At 33.7% G+C, this 20,035-nt stretch overlaps 1 protein-coding gene across 1 annotated transcript; it reads right to left on the bottom strand.

The window, feature by feature from the left end:
- Positions 1 to 4,203: 4,203 nt before the first annotated feature.
- Positions 4,204 to 6,997, bottom strand: LOC133323272 (endocuticle structural glycoprotein SgAbd-4). Its single transcript, XM_061532217.1, has 2 exons — positions 6,812 to 6,997; positions 4,204 to 4,456 (listed from the first exon to the last, which is right to left on the bottom strand). Exons 1-2 carry the CDS (start codon positions 6,973 to 6,975, stop codon positions 4,219 to 4,221), a joined length of 402 nt encoding a protein of 133 aa, XP_061388201.1. The 5' UTR covers positions 6,976 to 6,997; the 3' UTR covers positions 4,204 to 4,218.
- Positions 6,998 to 20,035: the final 13,038 nt, after the last annotated feature.

The following is a 20,035-nucleotide window of genomic DNA, read 5'->3' as shown; positions in this document are numbered from 1 at the left end:
AATAAAGATGGGTGCGAGGGGATGTCAATGGAAATCAAGTCCATGAAATCGATAAAGAGCACACTTAACAATGATGCCTCGTCGTTGTGTGCGGTTAAATGGTACTACTTCCACTTCTTGGCCACGTATTTAGCTGTATTTCGAGTGATTTAAGCCATGAACAAGATATTATGTATGAATGAATGTATGTCGGTAATAATACTTGGAAAGTGCAAGTGATTATTTACGTAGTTCTACGTAAACATGGTATATGAGGGTGTACTGAAATGACAAAATGTGTATGAAATTAAATTAGTCGAAGCTATTAATAACGGATATAAGATGAAAACAAATATAAACGTCGTTTGAAATTTGGATTACGATCCCACCAAGAACTCGGAACGCTAAACTAAAGGGTGATTTTTTTGAGGTTAGGATTTTCATGCACCACATTCATCATGAATAGACTTGGCAAATCATTGAATTTTATTACCAAAATCAGTGTTCGGTCGAAATGTGTTTCGCGCTTTATATACAATAATCATCATGTAAAAAATTAATGTGTCCAGTATTTGTATATATTTGCGTACAAAGAGAATATTGCGTCTGTTTCTGATGAAGACGTGAAATTGACGCAATTTTTGTGTTATTCGACAATTTTGATTTGGTGTAAAACCATATAAAATACAGCTCGTGCAAGAGAAGCCGAACGATCTGCCACAACGTCTAATTTTCAGAAATAAGCCAGAAATTTGAAATAATCCAGCTGTTGGAATGGCTGTAAATAATTCCGCATATATGGAAGTATAGTACTTCCCGTGTACTAAATGCTATCGTTCGATGCTAAAAAGTTGGTTGACATGTGGTTTCAACAAGATGGCTCTACAACACAGCTTGCCATTCTATGGCCAAAATTGGCCACCAAGATTTTGACGCCTTTAGACTATTTTTTGTGGGGCTACGTCAAGTCTATCGTCTACAGAAATAAGCCAGCAACTATTCCAGCTTTGGAAGACAACATTTCCGAGAAATTCGGGCTATTCCGGCCGAAATGCTCGAAAAAGTTGCAATTGGATTTAATGGACCACCTAAGACGCAGCCGCGGTCAACATTTAAATGAAATTATCTTCAAAAATTAAATGTCATGGACCAATCTAACGTTTCAAATAAAGAACCGATGAGATTTTGCAAATTTTATGGGTAGTTATGGATACAAAAATCTATGATTCTAAATATGGTAGAATTTTTTTAGTGTGAACGAATAGGACTAGAACCCTGGAATTAAATTTACTGTTGGGGTGTAGGATTGAGAATTGGAGGTAGTTCTGAAAATTCGTAATTAAATTCGTAACTAAATTTGGTAAATTTAGATTTAAGTGAACGCATAGAGATGGAATACTTATATTTCGAATTAAAATTACTGTTAAAGTACAGTGTTGCAAATACTTATAAATACGAAAAGTACTAAATGGTACTAAATATGGTACAATTTGAATCTATGTGAACGGCTGAAATTTATAAATAGTGTAGAATTGAGAAAGTACTAAATTTTGTATAATTTGGATTTTGGTGAACGGGTAGAACTGGAGTGACGACTGAGAAAGTTTTGGAATATGGGTAAGAAAAGTACAGAATGATACCAAATCTGGTACAATTTGGATTTTGGTGAATATATAGATCTGGAATTCTTAAATTTGGACTCACGACTACTATTTTAAAACTGGATTGAGGTAGTTTTGGGAATTTGTACGTATGAGTTGGAAAAGTACAAAATTAGTGGAAATAATGTTGCTGTAGTTTTAGAAAATTTTACCTAGAGTATGAAAAGCACTAAATTTGGTACAATATGGATGGTGCAACCCTGAGATTTGGAATTTAGATTACTGTTGATGTGTAGGATTGAGCTATGGAGACAGCTTTGGAAATTCGAATTTATGAGTACGAATAGTACAAAATGCATTAAATTTGGAACAATATGGATTTGGGTAACACAGAGAGAGAGAGAGAGAGAGAGAAAGAGAGCTGAAGACCTAAAACTTGGAATGTGGATCACTGATGGAGACGGAGTACCAAAGGGTACTGGTACTAAATTTAGTGAACGATTGATATATGGAGGTAGTCTTGTACTTATGTGTTCGAAAAGTACTGAATGAAACTAAATGTGGAACCTGTAGGTAATTGCTAAAATATATAATTCTAATTCTGATCACTTTTGAATCTTTATAATGCAAATAAGAAAGAAATTTCGGAAATTACTCTTCATACACATGGTAATAAACTTGATATAAAATGTAGGAATAGAGGTGGAATTCGGAATTATAGTACAACACATTCATGATGTCCATATAATATATTATTTATTTGTTTTGAATTCGCGCTCCGAATACGAAGTAGGGGGTACTAAGACGATTTTGCCGATTTAGCCATCTGTTGTTATCATACTACCTTCGGCTGATAGAGATAAAAAACTAGAACGTCAGTTTCTAGAATGACCTAGCCCTATATAATTATACGTACCGATTTTTGGTACTTGCGTGAAGGAAGGCATTTTTCATTCGAAATTGAGTAATATCGGTCCACAATACATGATGTCATCAATATTGGTCCCGCTTTTTCTGCAATGGAAATTTTCATATTGAACCATCAGCTTCAACCCATCCCCCCGAAATAAAATCCTGTGTACGTTTTTGATGTCCCCATATACATGTTTCCTCTAAATAGCAGTATTGTGAGGACAAAATTCTATTGGTAGAATTGTCGTTATAGGTACACTTTTTGATATGTTCCCTATATATACAAGTAACTGCCAGCATTCCTATGGTGGAGGGTATTCAAACTTCGACCGGTCGAAGTTAACGCTTTTTTCACTTGATAGCATTTTGAATCTTTTAACCTCATTTCCCAAAGTTGTGGCTATAATTTGGCATTTCGGGTTCTTGGAGGATTGTTAGTCCTCATATAAAGTTCCTACCTCATTTTCAGTATTTTGAATATTTTAGCCGTACCTCCTCACTGAAGTGGCTGTATGTTGCCATTTGAAATTCTTGTAGAGTGAAAAACATATTTACAGAATATGTTCTTGGCAGGTATAAAATTTATTCCGATGCTATAAAAAGATCGACCCGATCGAATATAACGGCATTTTTACTTGTTGCTATATCGCAGGTTGTTGTTGTAGCTGCCGTATTACTGTAACACAATGGGCTGAGGTGACAGACGTTGACCGATTATGACCCGTATCTTCATGGACATTGTAGTTACCCTTTCCAAGTTAATTGGCGACTGTATGATATTATCAGATTCCTCTGGGGTTTTCAATTTTCTTGGTAATAAGTTAGAATCAGCATTACACAAAATTATCAATTATGTATAGCCACTCTTTTGGTAATTAGGTGTAAGTCATAACCTTGGATACATATTTGTACGTGGCATGATGCTATTCGTATTTGTTCTTTAAAATCAATTAGCTTTGTTTCCGACACTGCCTAATATTAACTCCAGAATTAAGTGTGTACATAAATATGACGCTTATTTCAATGACAATGAGAAGTCAGTCAGACAATGGCACAATTGACGCCTGTCTGTTAGCCAGCAGCCTGGCCATGTGATAAGTAATGCTTGAATTAAAAGACAATAACAACAACAGCAATGAGGCCCACATTAAGCTGCTATAATACATCAGAAGAAGCAAATAACAACAACATCAACAACAGCAGATAGGTGTTGAATGCTGTGACCACAAACACGCATGCGTGCAAATGATGACGATGACAAAGATGATGCATCATTGTCAGGCTCAGCCAGACAACTTAATAGCGGATCATGTTTGGCTAATGACCTTAAAATATGAGATTATTATCTTCAGCCTATGGTTTTGCGTTCGAATGCTTTACAGATCTTGTTTGTTTTTGAAGATTAAGCTATGCGTGAATTGAAATGATTTGTTGTAGTTGGTTGTTTGTTTTTCTTTTTTTTTTTCTTATTTCATATTTTTTATTATTTCATTTATTTATCGAGTACATGACACTTACTTAGAAGAGATGTGCGGTAAGTATACAAAAGCAAATATTATGTATAGATTATTGTTGTTCGATAGTATTCGATTTCGATTGTTGGTTTTCTTACAAAAAAACTTAAACTAGTTCTTAAGATTTAACTAAACTAATCGTTATGACTTCTTGCTGTTAGATTATTGGTTTTTGTTTTGTTAATTTTTTCGATTCATTTGCTAGTTGACATCTATTGTGGAGGAACTGGCAAATGATCACCTTGTGGTTGGAAACCATTTTCATCGGCAACATAACGCAAAGTGATGATATTGCCCTCAGGATCCATATAACTGTATGAACCGCTTTGTACCAAAATCAATTCTTCGTGTTCTTCGATAATCTGACCGTCTTCAAGTTCTTGACGGGGTACAACGATTTTCTTCATGTAGCCGACATTTTCAACTTTGATGCCATTGGATGTTTCATAGCTGTAAAGGAAAACAATATGCAATTTATTATTAATGTTCATTATTAAAACTTCTTAAAGGATGTGCTGGAATGGATATCCATATGGGAATCTATTGTAGGCAATTTTTGTTTTTGTTTTAACAAGAAAATAATAATGCTAAAGTACAGAAAAATTGACTTTAAATTCTGGCTAAAAGTTGGAAATTTGACATAGACTCAAAATCGCTTATAAGCAAAGGGACATGCGAAAGAGGTAGCTACAAGCGATATCAAGTTAAGGAAGAGTTTGATTAGGTTTTTTGGATACCATCGTTATAACTGATATGTCCTTATTAACGATTTCAACTATTTCATAACTTTTAAATATGTATGTCTGTATGTTAATAAGTCTTTTGAATGGTATTTTCTAGCCTTGTCGATTTACGCATGTCCGTATGTCTGTCCATTGAAATCACGATAGAGATCGCAATATTTAAGATAGAGCTCTGAAATGTTTGCACAGACATTGCTAGTACTTCTAGGATGTTTGGTATTGCAAATGGCATAAATCGGTCCACGTTTTGATGTAGTCCCCATATAACGGTACAACCAAATGTTCGGTATTTTGGGGATATTGGACGCGTTTTCTAACCGAAGTGGCTGTAATTTGGCATTTTAGGTTCTGATTTATACCACATCCCCCGTACCAAAAATTATTAATATTGACCCAAATGTCAGGGTAGCCCCCATATAACGTTACTCCCCAATATTCAGTATTTTAGGTATTTTGGACACGTTTTCTAACCGAATAGGCTGTAATTTGGCATTTTGAGGTCTCATTATTATATTGACGCAAGTTTCAGGGTAGCCCCCATATAATGGTACCACCCAATATTCGGTATTTTGGGGGATTTTGGACACTTTTTTCAATTGAACTGCCTGTTATTTGGTATTTTGGGTTCTTCTTGAATAACAAATATTCGTACCAAAAATTGTTAATGCTGACCCAAGTTTCAGGATAGACCCCATATAACGGTACCCCTAACATTCGGTATTTTGGGAATTTTAGTAAGGTTTTCCTAACGAATTGCATGTAATTTGATATTTAGAGTTCTTATTGAATAGCACATACCCGTACGAAGAAATATTAATATTGACCCAAGTTTAAGGGTAGCTCCCATATAACGGTACCCAATATACGGTATTTTGGGAATTTTAGAAAGGTTTTCCAACCGAATTGCCTGTAATTTGGTATTTTGAGTTCTCATTGAATAACACATATCCGTACCAAAAATTATTAATATTGATCTAAGTTTCAGGGTAGACCCAAATAACGGTACTCCCCAATATGGGGATTTTTTCTCCGCACTAAACATTATTGAAATTGACCCATGTTGGTATATCGAAAATTTGGCTTTAATTTGATATTCATATTCTCATTGGCTGTCAATTCTGACTATCAAAACTATCAATATTGATCTCCGTTTTATTATAGCCCCATATAACAGCAGCCCCATTATTAGATATTTGTAAAAATTGCAATCATCTTCGGTATGTTCAAGGCCCTATCATAACATGAGTTTTCTCCTAGGAGCCCTCAATAATTTTAGATATTTTGATTGTCATCCTCATGGTAGAGGGTATAAAAAGTTTGGCTGAACCGGACTTAACATCGTTTTCCGGATTGTCATTAATAAAATTGTCTTTGTGGGGAATGACTTGATCCATTCTTTGAAAACTTTTCAATATTTTAATTAGGAATTTTCTATTTTAGAGTTGGTTTGGAATTTTAATTTCGTTCAACACTCAAGGACTACTGTTTGAAAAGAATTGATAATTGGGGCATTTTAATTTGAATCAGCTCCCAAGGACAACTGTTTGAGAAAAATTTATAATTGCACAGAAGTTGTTGGGATTAAATATGAATTTTGAATATTTTGTGGTTTCTAAGAAATATTTTGGACCAATTTAAGACTTTCTTTAATTATCTTAATATTTGATACCCTGTCCCGGCCTGACTTGGTGATGACTTTATGGGAACATTTTTCAATTATGCCACTTTTCAGAATTTGTATTTATAAGAAATATCTGTATGTGCGTTAATTCTAATATTTGTATCGACATTTCAATTTCTGCCAAGAACTACTGTTTAATGTTTAATTTTTAATGTTTTTAATTTTTTTTAATATTTTCAAAGAATGTTTGAGCTTTCTAAAAATGTTTTTTTAAATAGATTTTTCAAAATAGACCATACGACCTGATTTCTTCGCTTCATAAAAATATTAGTAATCCGTTATTTGAATTTTCTAATTGATATTTTTCTTAAAATATTTTATTTTTTATTTGGTCCTTCGATCCTTCATTGAACACATAAATCCCGTATTTCCAACACATACCTGCTGTTGAAGCTGCCATCAGGATTATTGACATCGACTTGTTTGATAATGGTGGCTGGTGTAGTTGAGCTGGTTACAATTTCGGCCTGTTGTTCTTGGGCGGGACGGGCCAAGACAATGGCGAACAATAAAGCGGATACAACAACAATGGTGAACTTGTACATTTTTAATTATTTTCGATTTTTCACTTTATTTGTAATAAATTAAATAAAAGTAAATCCTTTTTGTAAATCACTTGATGATGATTCGAAATCTATTTTTTGGTTGGTTATGTAAGTTTATGTTGATAATCCTCGTAATGTTTAACGTTAAGGGCAGTGGCAATGTGGTTCTCGGTTTTTGCACTTGAAATGCGAGTTGACAATGTGGAACTGATGATGTTCTGTTGGCGGATCGCACGTTTTATACTAAACGCAACACTCGGAAGCCCAAAAACAAAGTAAGTAAAGTAACTGAAGAATCACAAATTTTACTACAACAAAACGTACCCACACACATACAAACGAAAGCGACAAAAATATACATACATATGTGAAGTAGAATAAAGAGTACAGATTTGTGCTTATGATTCGCTCAAATAGAAGGCAGACGATCATACCGACATAAATTTGTACACAGTACATACATACATACGCACACCCAATGTACCGGTGAACAGCGTAGGTACTACTCACTTTACACTGTTTCTTCTTCTATCTTGGCCAGTCGGGCAGTCAGCCACACTAACAATCAAAAGGCAGTGAGCAGCAGCTAGCGGCACCCGCATACCGCCGGCACTACCCACCCTATTATTTGTCTCAAGATTATTCATCCAAGCATTCATTCAAGGGAAGACGTATGTGTGATGGGCGCACTAGATAGCAGGCAAAAATAAGTTGCCAACGTTTAACACCAAACAATTTTTATTCTCTTATAACTGACGCCGTTTTTTTGTTGTTGTTGGGGTCTAAAATGAGAAAAAGTTACCCGAAACATGTGCAAAATTCCAAATTTGTTTATTAACATTTCATATTGGAGGACATTTTTAACGTCGCGTGTGTGTGGTAAATTTTGTTATTGTTGTTGCTGATCTTTGCCGGTGGCTGTATTGTTGTTGTTGTTGCACTTGTTGTTGATGACTAAAACCCCACCACTTTGGCCAGTAACTACATCATTCCCCTAGTGTTGCTTATTTTGCCGCCACTACAGGTGGAATATTTATGATGCCGGTTTTTGGAAAAAAGAGTCATCATCGTCATCTCATCTCGGAATTAGGACGTGTCGGTTGCATAAAGGTTGTTGCTGGTTTTTTGTTGTTTGTATTTGTGTTTTTTTCTCTTCTTAGAATTCGTTTGGTTGAAGGATATTTGAGATTGTTTATTTTTTTGCGATTTGAAACCATCACAAACTTGTATGTAATCCATGATACTTTTTCAAAGAATTCAATGTAACCAGAAATTTAAATTAAAAAAAAAAAACATTTTTTTTTACAAATTTATGGTTGTATTACCCAATAAGAATCATTTCTCTGCATCGAAAAAAAATATTTCTAAAAATTTAAAAATAATAAATATTCTTCAGATGAAATCAACTGCAAAATTGATATATTGGGGTATTTTTTTTTTTTGGATTAAACTTTCTTCGATCATAAAATATATTCTTAGAATTTTTATATCTAGAAATAATGCATGGGATTTTTGAACATGCCCTTTATGGGTTAAAATATATTGATAACAATGACAAAATCAATAGAACTTACTGTGAAATTATAACTGAAATTCCGAAATTGTGCTACGTTTGGACAGATTTCTCCCAGAAAAAAATGAGGACAGTTCCATCAATTCGTTGACAATTTATTTAATAAATTCACAGCAACTTGTAACAAGTAAAAACGTCTGTAAGTTCGGCCGGGTCAAACATTATATACCCTTTGTCACGTAGTGTTAATTTAAACTTCCGTAAATCGTCAGAACCTTTATATGACGAGTGTGGCAATGCATTACGCTCTAAATAAAAAAATATTCAAACTTAGAGATACTTGGGTTTGGAACCGAAATTAACATACCTTTATATAGAGGCAATGTGAGCAAAGGAACCTATTTCGAAAATTCGGTGGAAAATATTGGGCAAAAATTGTATACAAGAGTATATATGTATGGATATGTATTTCCTGTATATGCATTATACCAAATGGGAAATGCGATTAAGCCTTCTAAATGCCGAAAATTTGTCGTTTCCGTTATATAAGAGCTATGGCGAAACATAAATCGATATTGATAATTTTTACACTAATTGGGGCTAGTTTGGTTGAAAACGTGTTCAAAACCTTCAAAATACCGAATAATGATAGGTACTATTAGATGGGGCACAACCGGAAACTTGAGGCAATATTGATAATCTTATCAGTGAAGATTCAAAATATAAAATTACAGCCAAATTAATGGAAACACTTGCCAAACTACCCTATAAAATAGATCAAGATTGACCAGATTGAAATAAGTGCCCGAAGCCTCAAATTAACGAATATATACATACATATGCTTTATCGGGTCTCAGGTGAATACTTCGAGGTTTTGCAAACGGAATGACAAATAGCCTGTTCTAAAACAAATAATTATACCCTCAACCTTATGAGGGTACATATTCATTGGTACGCAGTATTTTAACCATTCGTAATATTTCTTGAAAACTTAATACATGTTTGAACATGGTAAATCGCCCACAGAGGTACCTCGCCCACAGAGTGTTAACATTTTCCATATTAAAAACATCCACACTCTGCACATCGTAGTGTTTCTACGAACTCTAAATCAAGTTCGAAGATGCGACCCATCGATCCACTCCTTTTAATACCTATCCCACATACTGAAAATTTATTAAACTAATATCAAACAATTGAACCTTCGATTTGATCCAAACTTTACACATCGTTCCACTACTTCTAGTACCTGCCGCACAAAGTGCCAAACATTTTGAAATTTTGTAAATCTTATATGATTCAAAATAAATATTCAATATCATTTGTCGGAATATTTTTACCTATGAATTTCTATATAATTTAATGTTTAAAGATTATTTCATGCAAATGTTAATCGCGACAGGGCCACAAATGTTACTTTTTTTAAATAATTGTATAAAACTACTTTTAAAATAATTTTATAAAACTGTAGAGATGAAGAAGGAAACCTGGTGACAGATACAGACAACGTGTTGAGGATCTGGAAGGAGCATTTTGAAAAGCTTCTGGTATCAAATAGGCGCGGAGAAGAAAGGACACAAGAAGATATGTGCCAGTTATAGAATAATACGTCCCCTTCTCGCATATAAAGTGCTATCCAGCGTGCTGTGTGCACGACTGAAGCCAATGGTCAATGGCATTATTGGACCATACTAATGCGGCTTCAGACCTGGCAAATCCACCATTGACCAGATTTTTACTCTGAGCCAAGTCCTGGATAAGAACCATGAAAATCACATCGACACACACATCGAATACATCGAATACGGCTGCGCAGGATAACTTTGAGTGGCACAAGGTCAGCAGTTAAAGTCGGAAAGGATTCAGACAAGGTGACAGTTTGTCGTGTGACCTTTTTAACATCCTGCAGGAAATGGTCATACGGGATGCAAATGGAACAGAAATGACACTCTCTACACCAAACAACATATAGGTCGAATATTGCGAGCGTTAACGGCCACCAGTGAACGAATTGAGAAGGAGTCTGCCAATGTATGATTGACAGTAAATGCGGAGAAGATCAAGCTGGTGGCATCAACGCTCAAGACGTCCAGTTGACTCGGACCAACTGTGGAACATGAGAACTACAGCTTCGATGCAGTGAACGATTTTAAATACCTCGGTACCGCCATAAAGAAAACTAATAACATCAGCTTTGAACATAAAAGCAAGGCCACCTCTCGTCAGACCAAATTCACACTCTACAAGACGTTGTGTGGATCTGAAGCATGGGAACTTGCGCATCTGCTCTTGTAATGTTTGAAAGAAAAATTTTCCGAAAGATCTATGGGTCGATCTTCGTCAATGGTGAATTTGGAATGGGTAAAATATACGAATTAGAATATGAAAAAACGTAATTAGTCCTAGTGCCAATCTTTGTATTTTTGTAAACACGGAAAAGTAAAATTGCGATTACCAAAGACCAATTTTTCAGATTTAGATATATTTTCCACATATATATTTTAAGCCGTTTTCGTGTAAATAGTGATCATTTAGTAGAAATTTTGTAAAAAGTACCGTCCTGAGCCCAGGATGGTTTAAATTGGTTAGAATTTTGGGACATCACCTACCATATGTTCATCCCATTTCTTGAAAATGGAACATTCCACTGTGCTTCAGATCAACAAATAGATTGTGCCAAACTTGCTTAAAATCGGTTAAAATTTGGACAATTTTGTTTGATTTCATATAAGTGCGAAGTTGGCCCTTTTCTTCCTGGTTTATGTGTACGGTTGTAACTAACACTCATATTTTGGGTAAAACCATATCAAACAAATTACAAATATGAGTATGACATGAAAAAAATTGAAATCTGTAGCATTTTATGTGGTTCATTATTATAGGAATTCGGGAAGGACGTGTTAATTTTTTCACCAACATAGATTCATACATATCTGCAAGATTGAACAAGAGGAAAGCTATGTAAATAGTACACACAATCACACATTGTACATATAATCTAATTTAGATAGTTCGATACAAATCAAATATTTGTTCTACTTTTTTCCGGATTGAAGAATTTTCAAAATTGTTTAAATGTGAAGTTATTCTTGGTCACATGTTATCCGTAACGGTTGAAATAGGGATTTAAAGCGTGCTAATAAAAATACTTTCGATTTTAATATATAGCCCACATAAACAATTCTGTACCATAGAATGAACCTAAAACATTCCCATAATTCTTAAAAATGTTTTCATAAAAATTTACTCACAATTCCGCAAAATTTGCCAAAATATCAAAACATGCTAATAAATGTTGTTCTCAAATATTTATTTATAATTTGGCATTTCATAATAATTATCGTTATTAGTTTGTAGTTATGAATTGTGTGTGTGCATGTACTTGTCGACGGTACACACATGCGCCGAACAGACCAACCAGAACTCATTGGATTTAGATGAAATGAAAAAGAATATTCAAACACATCACAGCAGCCAATTAACACATTTGACCATCATTATTTTCGATAGATAGCAGCAACAAAAGATGCTAACCAAAAAAGAAAAAAAAACATTTGAAGAGTTGTTGGACTATCTTCTATTGAGAACAACACATGTATGAATGTGGAAAATTCAATAACACAACATTAATTTGATAAACTTATGATAATGAAAATGCATTTAGAGAATCACTTTTCTGGACTTGCCGTTTCAGTCAAGTGTTACGTCATGACCGAATATTACTTATTATTATCGCATAGAAGTTGAAAAAAGTGTTAATAAAATTGCATAATTTAAAAAGTCTATGAGATTCGATTATAAAATAGTGGATACACATTTTATAATATCTTTTTTTATACACTCAGTCTTATGGCAAATGAGAGTAGTATACACTCTTATACTGAAAAAAATGTGCTTCGTCGAAATATTGGATTTAGGCCCCATGTTTCAGTGAACCCAATTCGTTTGAGGCAAATTTAGAGTCGATTTAAAACTGTCCGTCCCACAGTGGGTTAGAATACCCTGTTTCCTTGGATTAATTAAAAAATTAAATTTTAAGTATCGTTAAAATTTTTTGCACACGGTTAAAGTATATAAAATTCTACATCATTTGTCGTTGAAATTAATGTCAAAAGTGGACTGGTGTTTTTGTAGTGAAACTTCAAAGTCAAACTTCATACAAATTTTTGTGCCAAAAAAGGCTGAAAAAAGTGAAAACGTTCCCGTAGAAAATTTTATTTATTTTAAAAAGTATTGTAAAAGTTAAACATTTTTCAACGGAACCATGAAGTTTAGGTTATTTTGCAAATACTTCGTTAACATTTGAGTATGAAATTGTGTTTGGAAGTGATTAAGATTTAGTTATTTATATTGAAAATGCCAAAAAAAAAATAATATTTTTATATTTTAAATGGATGGATAATGGATAAATAGTTATTATTCGTCCACATTCGTGTCATAATTTTTGGTTTATATTAAAGAGGACATAAATCTGTGTTATATTGCAAAATTTTACGCTGCCCTTTTGTGCCTTTTAGAAGCTATGCGTTGTTTAATACAAGTGTTGTAGCAGTCAAATTAGCTAAAAGTCACATTGATCTCGTGGCTGGTGCTGTTGTTGAGTGTTGTGTTTTCTTGTTTTTCATGTTATTTTTTCTAATTATTTTATTGTTGTTATTTTTGTTTATTTTAATGATATTCTTTGTTACAATAATATTTTGTTTTTGTTTATTTTAATAATATTCATTGTTTTGACAAATAGTGATTGTGTTGTGCAGTTTCAAGTAGTCGGGTAAAAGCGTTCTTTATTAGCATTTTTTATAGGTACAAGTTCGAACGTTGTTTTTTATAATCGTCGAAGCTTATGATGAATTCGAGCGCTCAAACAATGAATGACAAGATGGCATTTTTAGCTAAAGAAATCAAAAAACGCACCAAAACGCTAGAAAAATCTGCCGAAATAACAAAAATATATGTTAATTTAATAAAAATGCACGTGTCGGTTATAGCTGTATCCAGTGGCCATGAGATTAATAATGAAAAATTTCAAATATATCCACACAATACAGGACGACTTTTTGTTGAAACGTATCCTTTGTATAATATGCCTACCACTTTGCGCAAGTTTTTTATTCACGGACCGAAATTGTGTCAAATGCCCTTTTACATATTGAGCAATTATCAGAAGTTGGTGATGCTGCGGACAGAGGTGGCCTGTGAGAAACAGTGACGTAAATGACATACACCCACTCAAAACCATTATGTTTTTTATAAAATGGCTATTAACATTTATCGAGTTGGAAATAACGTATGCTTTACTCAAATTCATATCGAATATCAAAATTTTTTTCTTAAAAAAAATTCGGAATTTTTTATCAGTTCTAGTAAAGAATAGCCAGATATACAGTAAAAATAATATATGTTCTTGAAAATGACTGTATATGGTGATAATATTGAAATAAATGACGTTTACTAATTTTATACAAGTATATGTCGTTTTCGACGTTTACACCTTTTTGACAGTCGAAATCCTGAAAATTCGTCATACGGACCATCCCCGGCTGCGGATGATTACGATGTGGATGATTAACTTTAAGATGTATAAAATGCAATGTTTAAGTTATCATATTGTACTCCTTGCACTATATACCTACACTGATATTTGGCACTACTTAATAAAATTATACTCAAATATACTTAGAAAACATTTTTTTTAACTTATTTTAATGGTATTAACTGAAAAATAAAGAAAAATTATTCTAACATAGCTTCCCTGATTTGATCCAAGAAAACATGGTACTCTAACCCACTGTGCGTCCGTCCGAACTCTCGAATGGAGTGGCCGATTTCATCCAAAATTTCCACATCGAAATATTTCTTCCACACTGTTCGAAGCTGAGGAATGTCGTGCAACACAAAATGACCAAAATTTGCTGATAATAAATTTTATGATATCATGCGAACAGAGCATTCGATTTGCACATGCTATGGATGGGACCCATTGGTCAACTACTTCGAAGATGGTGAAAATAGGTCCACTCCTTCTGGTACCTCGTAATTATGCTGAAAATAAATTTTGTGTCATTCAAACTGAAATCAAGTTCGAACATGGGATCCATCGGTTCGCTCCTTTTGGTACTTGCCACATAAGAAGTCAACATTTTGCTAAAATTTATTTTATAACATCATGCGAACGGAAAATTTGATTTGAAATTAACTTTGCACAATCTAATATTTTACCCAGGCCTATATTATGTGCGAAGATGGGACATATCGGTCTATTACACTCCACAAAGATCAATGTTTAAACATTGTAAATCTTATATGAAGTTGACACAATATTCAATTTCATACAAACTTTGTACATCGTAAAATGTTTACCCTGTACAAATCAATTTCGAAGATGAGACCAGCAGGTTCGCTATTTCTGGCACCTTCCCCACAAAATGTCAAATGTTGTAGAATTTGACAATCAAATCTTTGCAAATCGTAATACATTTACCAAACCTAGATCAAATTCGAAGATGGTCAATTCTTTGATATAAACATATACCTCGTATAAAGCGAAATAAAACGTGTGTATAGTTCCGTAGACCTCATTGGGTAGCAAATTTGCATATCAATCAATATCATGGTTTTGCTAAGGACTTCAAATTCATCAGAGTAATTTCTGCTTATCATATTAAAAATTGAGGCCATCACCATATATATCGAAGTATCGAATACAAATGATTATTCTCGAATAGAAAAAACATTACTTAGTAACCAAAAATGTGCTTTCAAAACCATCTCCGCTTATCTGTCACTCATCTCGCGGGGCCAATTGATCTAACATTCACCACACGCTTATTATAAATAAAATTAGTCATAAATTGTTCTCTTTTTAATTGTTCAGCAAACATCTTGTGGAACATCATGTTCAAGTCCGTAATTGTTCGGCATTTCCCACCGCTGTCACTTCGCCAGAAGAAGATGATAAATTTCCATCCGTTAATTTCTGTTTTATTCTGATTCTGCCCTTATTTTTTCGCAATCCCCGAAATGAATTTGAATAAAAATCCTATTTGAATGATAGCAAAACAAGTTATAATCCGTTACATTGATAACATACCAAGTATTTAGCCATAGTACACGTACCGAATTCCAAACTAAAAAAAGAACAGAAACGAAAAAAATTCAATTGAACCGAACATTATATAATTTATTCATGGCGATCGCATTGTTTTTTATTTTCGTTTCGTTCGGCACATTTAAATATTTCACAACTATGATAAGAAGATACCTTATATCGGTAATTGTGGTAAGAACATTCCACTCCCACCAACACTGTTGTTGTTGCTGTGACTTTGTGCTAAGTGAGACCTAATTGTATCGAGCATGCCGCACACGTTCTAATAATAAGTGGTAATAAAAAATAGTGACGGGATTTTGGTTTTCTGTGACAACTAATTAAAATAATTTTTGAGAAATTGGACACGCTACAAGCGGTTTTAGATTATTAGATTTTGTTACAAAATGGTGCCCTATGAGTAAAATTGAATGTTTCGACAATTGGCAACTGGGGAGATATCGAGTATTTACTTTAAAGATGAGAATTTGAAATGTTTATACACTCAGCCTTATGGCTAATGATACGAAAAAATGTGTCTAATCGAAATATTGGATTTGGACCCAATATCTTATGGGACCAAATCCGTTTCAGGCAATTTGAAGTCGATTCATAAATGTCCGTCCGTCTGGCCGGCTAATGCACACGATAACTCTCGAAGGGAGTAATCGATTTCATCCAAATGCACATCTTAATATGTCTTCCTAGCGTAGTTCAAGTTCGAAGATGGAAAATAACGGACCACACTTCTCGTACCTCCCCCACAAAATGGTAAAAATTGCGCTAATAAATAATGTTATAATATCATGCGAACGAACTATCCGATTTTAACCAAAATTTTGTACAATCTATTATCTTTACCAAACCTAGATCAAGTCCTTCTGGTACCTCCCCCACTAATGGACAAAATTTTCAATATTTATTAATCAAAAATCAGGCGAATGGAATGTCCGATTTGAAGCAAACATTGCACATGTTCTCTTTATAAAGCCTAGATCAAGTCCGAAAATGGGTACTCCTTCTAGTACCTCCCCAAAAATGGTCACAAACTTCAATCTTTATAAATTAAGCATTAAGCGAATGGAAAGTCCGATTTGAACAAAATTTTGCACAACGTTTTGAAGTTGGTATAATCTAACGAGTGGAAAGTTTTGTTGAAATCGGTTCAGATTTGGACATAGCTCCCATAGGTTTGCAACATAATTTTGCTCCTATATATTTTTTTTCTTCCGATTTGTAGTAAATTATGCAGTAAGGATCTAAAACATGGCCGGTAAGCACAAAAAGTACGGAAGTTGGTATAACCTAACCTGTGGAAAGTTTCGTTGAAATCGTTTCAGATTTGGATGTATCTTCCATATATATTCGCGTCAGATATTAAGTAAATGGTGCTCCAGATTGACACGAAATTTTGCACAAGGTACAAAATTGAGCATAGAATGACGTAATTGAATTTTGTAAAAATGCGGACATAGTCCATATATATCCTTTGAAAATTAACTATATAACCCTTTGAAAATTAAATATACCCTTCACAACACTGTTGTACAGGGTATTATGTCTTTGTGCATATGTTTGTAACAGGCAAAAGGAATCGATATAGACACATGTGCATAGAATCACTTTCTAAATCGATTTATGCATGTATGTCCGTCTGTCCATGTTAAATTGTAAACAAAGTACAGGTCGCATTTATGATCCGATTCGGATGGAAGTTGGCATAGGTCACTTGTTTTGCCCAAGGACGAGCCCTCTTGAAATAGGGAAAAATCGGTTCGGATTTAGTTATAGCTCCCATATATATTTTCGTCCGTTTAATGTAAACTGAATTAAGTCTAGAGTGATGTGTGTTAAGTTTCGTGAAAGTCGGTTCAGATTTAGATATAGCTCCCATATATAGTTTCGTCCGATTTTATGTAAATGGTGCACCAAATTCCCTACATATATTTCGATTTGCACGAAATTTGACATAGCGCACTCAATTCAAGTTAGAATGATGATTGTTGAGTTTCGTGAAAATCTGTCCAGACTTAGATATGGCTCCCATATATAGTTTCCTCCGATTTTATGGAAATGGTGCACTAAAAGTACCAAAGTCCCTATATATCTTTCGATTTTCACGTAATTTGGTATAGCGTATAGTGCGCTAAGTTTCGGCTCTGATTTAGATATAGCTGCCATATATAGTTTCCTCCGATTTTATGGAAATGGGTGCAAAATTACCAAAGTGTCTAGAGTCTAGAGTGGTGTTTGCTAAGTTTCGTGAAAGTCGGTTCAGATTTAGATATAGCTCACATATATATTTTCCTTCGATTTTATGTAAAGTGTGTACTAAAGACCCAAAGTTTGTACCATTTACATATAATTTTGTTGAAATCGATTCAGATTTAGATATAGCACCCATTTGTATGTTCGTTGGAGATTATGTAAATGTTGCACCGGTTGACACGAAACGTATCAATGGTCCTGTTGAATACACCCAAAGTGGTGAAGGGTATCATAAAGTTGGCCCTGTCCGACTTTACTACTTTCCTTACTGGTTTTATAACGGTAAATGTAGAGACAAACTTGGTTTCATAGATTTTCATTTTTTTCCTTTCTTTCTTCTTATTTTTTTCTGTTTTAAATCTTCAATTATATATGTGTAAATTTACAAACCTTAACATGCATTGGTATTCATTTACCAGTCCAATGAAAATCTTGAAAATTTTAAATCGGGAATGGGGGAGGTCCCCTTAAATAATTTTATCAAATTGTAAACAAACGACTCCATATATGTTCAAATGAAAATTTAGTATAGTTTGCAGAATGACCGATTTATGGATATAGTCGGCACTGTCCGACTATATGATACCCTTACTGGTTTATATTGAACCAGCAGCTTCCACCCAACCCCCGGAAATAAAATCTGTATACGTTGGTGATGGCATCAAATAACTGTGACCTCTAAACTGTAGTATTTTGGGGATGTTCCATCCTATCATGCGTCGTCAATATCGGTCCACTTTTTGGGATTTTTTTGGAAAAATCTCCATTAAAACTTGTTGAAATTTGCAAATAAGCCTCAAAAATTTTGGAAAGAGGGCATAATGAAGCTTCCTGAGAGATGGAAAAATATTATTGAACAGAACGGTTCATCCTGTATTCATTTCGCACCAAAAAAGGGAAGAAACTTGTGGGACAACCTAATATTTGGTGTACATTATGGTTTACATAAATCGGTTTGTATACATATTTTCATTTCAAGTACATGTCAGTAGATTGGTTCCAGAAGAAGTCGTGTAAAAAAGGGAATTCCCCTAAATTAGTGCTATTCACATTTGCTTTGACCAGTAAAGATTGTTTGAACGCGCAATTCACTGAAATCTTTAAGCTAGTGCTCGCAAACTATCGATGGTTTCAGACAATTTCTTTCATAAATACTGTTTTGTGATATGAACATACGTCGCAAAAATTAAATTTGACAAAAAATTTAAGTACATAAAATTTCAAATCGTGCTAAATGGAATAAAATCGTGTAAAAAATTTAAAATATTCAATTTTCAAACCGTGTTATATCAAAACCGTGTAAAAACAGACTTAGGTGTATACGTATGGTGGTGTATACGTATGGTTCGACACGGTCGAATTAAACGCTTTTTTCACTTGTGTTTTAGGGCTTTAAATATTCCTACCAAAAATTGTCAAATATGTATTTAATAACGTATTACTAAGTCGACTTTGATCAGCTAAATACCATTTCGATTTATTTTTTCGATTAATTATTTCAATTTATTTGTTTTGGTTTTCTGTAGAACAAATAACGGTGAATGAAAAAAGTGAAATAATAATAACTTAATATAGCGAATGATATCAAATTATGACACGAATAACAAATTCATTCAAATGCCAACGAAAATAATGTGGACATTCAGACAGTACAGTAACAACAACAACAAATGAATTAATGGCGGCATGAAACAAATTTTCAAATATCACCACTAATGAAGAGTTAACGATATGGTCTATTGAGCAAAAAGCAAAAAAAAAAAAAAAAAAAAACTACCGGCAGGTTAATAAACTTTGGTCATTTCATTATTGGATGAAGTTCTTCTTCATTCCATCGGCTTGACTTGGTTAGTCTTGCATAAAAGCATAACATCGATATGAATTTCTTTTGTCTTAGCGATCAACCCACTAGTCAGCTCCGCTTAGCCAAACGACCAAATGACGAATAATTAAGAATACATTTTAAATGTTTCAATAATTTTTATTTTTTTGTTTATTATCAGTCGAATATTTCTATAGATGTGTTTAGATATGTAAGTAAGTATATATGGAGTATATTATGTGCATTGGTATGTATGGTTGTATGATTTTCACCGTTTTGTTTTCTTTCTGTTCGCTCGAACAACAATACTATTATGTCGTATAACGCTTTAGATCACATTTTTGTTGGTTTTGTTCTTTTTTTTGTTAT

This window comes from Musca vetustissima, unplaced genomic scaffold (genome assembly GCF_032173495.1).
Source record: "Musca vetustissima isolate MV318-11 ecotype Yass unplaced genomic scaffold, APGP_CSIRO_Mvet_v1 utg2546, whole genome shotgun sequence".
Taxonomy (NCBI): Eukaryota; Metazoa; Arthropoda; class Insecta; order Diptera; family Muscidae; genus Musca; species Musca vetustissima.
Note: the sequence above shows the minus strand (reverse complement) of the source record. Positions and strands in the feature narration are given on the sequence as shown.